This window comes from Cucurbita moschata, unplaced genomic scaffold (assembly GCF_002738365.1).
Source record: "Cucurbita moschata cultivar Rifu unplaced genomic scaffold, Cmos_1.0 Cmo_Scf00044, whole genome shotgun sequence".
Lineage (NCBI taxonomy): Eukaryota > Viridiplantae > Streptophyta > Magnoliopsida > Cucurbitales > Cucurbitaceae > Cucurbita > Cucurbita moschata.
The window spans coordinates 304,381-306,991 of NW_019268560.1; the positions used below are offsets into that span (position 1 = coordinate 304,381).

Below are 2,611 nucleotides of genomic sequence, written 5' to 3' on the forward strand. Positions count from 1 at the left end.
CCCCCCCCCCCCCCCCTCCTTCAGGGCCCCGCGTCTTTGCTGGCATTTGTTCCCTTCTCCAATCGATGTGGGACTCACCAATCCACCCCCTTTCAAGGCCCAACGTCCTTGCTAGCACACCGCCTCTTGTCCACCCCCTTTGGTGCTCAGCCTCCTTGTTGGCACATCGCCCGGTGTCTAGCTCTGACACCATTTATAATAGTCCAAACCCACCACCAACCGATATTGTCCTCTTTGGGATTTCCCTTTCAGGCTTCCCCACAAGGTTTTTAAAACGTGTATGCTAGGTAGAGGTTTCCACACCCTTATAAAGAATGCTTCGTACTCCTCCCCAACCGATGTGAGATTTCGTAGCTCAGCCGGCAACTCCTCGATGCAAACAAATGAAAGAAAATGAATACATCCAATAAGACATGACCTATATCAAATATAGAAGAGACCACAGATTAAAAGGAAAACAATGGATAGTTTAAGAATACAGCAGGATTTTGGTATGAGCCGACTAGTCATAAGTGGATGCTATTAGCTCTACCTAGTTTCCCCCATCAACCTACGTTTCTACAACATTGTATGGGAAAAATGGAAAATAGTTAGATTGGCAGCTCACTGCGACATTTACCTCAAGAATCTTCCATTTTCACTTGATATTCATCAATGGTTTGCTTCATTCCATCCAACTTCGAAATCATGTATTCCAGTTTCTTGCAGCAAAGTTCATTAGTAATCCTTGAACTATAATCACACTTCTCGAACGGACGATATTCACACGCACTTTTGATTTCATCCCGCAACGTAACTTGGATATCCTGATTTCAAGGAGGACAAAATGTTTCACATTATTCCTCAAATATAATTCAAAGATTTAGGTGAAATATAGGATTGCATTGACTTGACACTTTTGATAAAGATGCCCCATCTTTGAACAGTACTAAAAAAGCATACCAGCCACACAACAATTATTCTTTAATTATTCTCTACAATCTGCTAGGAACCCGGTTACGTGAGCCAAATGGTAACAAATTGAGATATCAATCAGCAATAATATCCTTCCTCGACACTCCCGACTCCTAACCGACTCAACTAACAATCTAACGAGAAATTAACTGTCATTACGTAACGACCACCAAAATCCCGAATACCCAGTGATACTGAACACAATCATTCCACATTTTTTCTGGCAGGAACCAGAAACGGGGGAGAGCACTTTTTGTAGTAAAACTTTATCTGAACTTCTGATCGGACTAAAATTAATATAATAATATTCTTTAAAAACAAAAACTAATCAAAGTGAAGTTGCCATGAAATTCTTCCTCTATCATACCTTCCCGATCAAAGAGAAACCATGTTGCTAAAGCAAATGCGAAAGTCCTGAAAAATCGACTCCAAATGAGAAAAGCAAAAGGACAATTCCACATAAGATAGTCAAGATCATCCTCCTTTCCAACAAACACACTATTGCTGATTCTACACTAATGATGAATGTCTTTCAAGATAATCTTGCGTGTTCACTCTCCCTTCAGAGCTAGCCAAGAATTTCGCTTTTTAGGAATTTCAACCTACTAAAGAGAGGAAAATGCAGAGGTACCCAAGAAGGGAGAGAACAAATAAAATGAAAAAACGTTACAGGAGAAACCCCGTAACACCTTAGGAGCCGAATACTTGGAATCCTTTCTCCCATGATGGAAAATGTGATCAGACACGAGAGAAATGTGCTTAGTATTAGGAAAACCAGAAGTAATTTTAACCTAAGGTTCCATGTGACCACGCAAAAACCCAGGTCACTGTGACAACCCCAACCATTGACCACCGTGCGACAACCAACTACCAACTGACAAAGAGATCTACATGAACAAAGTTTCCGACAAGTCTTAGCAGCTTTTCAAGTTGTTTTCCTGACTCCACTCTCTCTATTGCCAACACTCCAAGTGGCCTCTGAAGTGAAACAGAGTATATCATCAACTAGTCTCGACCACACGACAACCCCGACCACCTGCAACAACCCCAACCGCAGTGGAATAATCAACTTCCAACCAACAGAGTCCCATGTGAACAATTCTTCCATCACAACCCCCAACCTCTCTACGTTTGTGATCTCCACTAGACGCCCAACAATCTACTCAAACCACTACAAGGCTCAACGAACAAAGCTGTTTTTTTGTTGAATATCCGGTAAACTCGCAGTGCAACTTAATCTAGAGATGTCCATGAGGAGGGGCGGGAACAGGGAAGACTTCCCATCCCCATGCCCACCCCCTTTTCATTCAACATCCCCGTGAAATTCTCCATTTATTTTTTCAAAGATTATCGAGGCGAGGAATCCCCCACGAGGATTGTGCAGGGATCAAGTTCCCCACAGGAAATTTTATCTCAACTTTTTATTGTCTTCAAAAAATGGTTTTTCTGAAGAAATTTTTGTAATGCATAATTTCCATTTTCTGATATAGTTTTTATTAAAAATGTAAACAAAAATCTTATATATGTTCTACTAACATCATTTCTAATCAAATTTTAGTATTACAACATAAACTTCCACACACACACACACACACACACACAAAAAAAAAAAAAAAAAAAAAAAAAAAAAAAAAAAAAAAAAAAAAAAAAAAAAACC

At 40.1% G+C, this 2,611-nt stretch overlaps 1 protein-coding gene across 6 annotated transcripts in view; it reads right to left on the reverse strand.

The window, feature by feature from the left end:
• LOC111434405 (mediator of RNA polymerase II transcription subunit 11) overlaps positions 1-2,611 on the reverse strand; it is an 18,412-nt gene that overhangs the window by 1,483 nt on the left and 14,318 nt on the right. For 3 of the 6 annotated variants that reach the window (XM_023071868.1, XM_023071869.1, XM_023071867.1), the window contains exon 3: positions 620-806. In XM_023071868.1, the coding sequence (XP_022927636.1) occupies positions 621-806 (186 nt within the window). In that variant the 3' untranslated portion in view covers position 620. Of the gene's footprint in view, positions 1-419; positions 807-2,611 lie in introns of those variants that run through there. The other 3 variants (XM_023071873.1, XM_023071870.1, XM_023071872.1) reach the window with 1 other exon arrangement.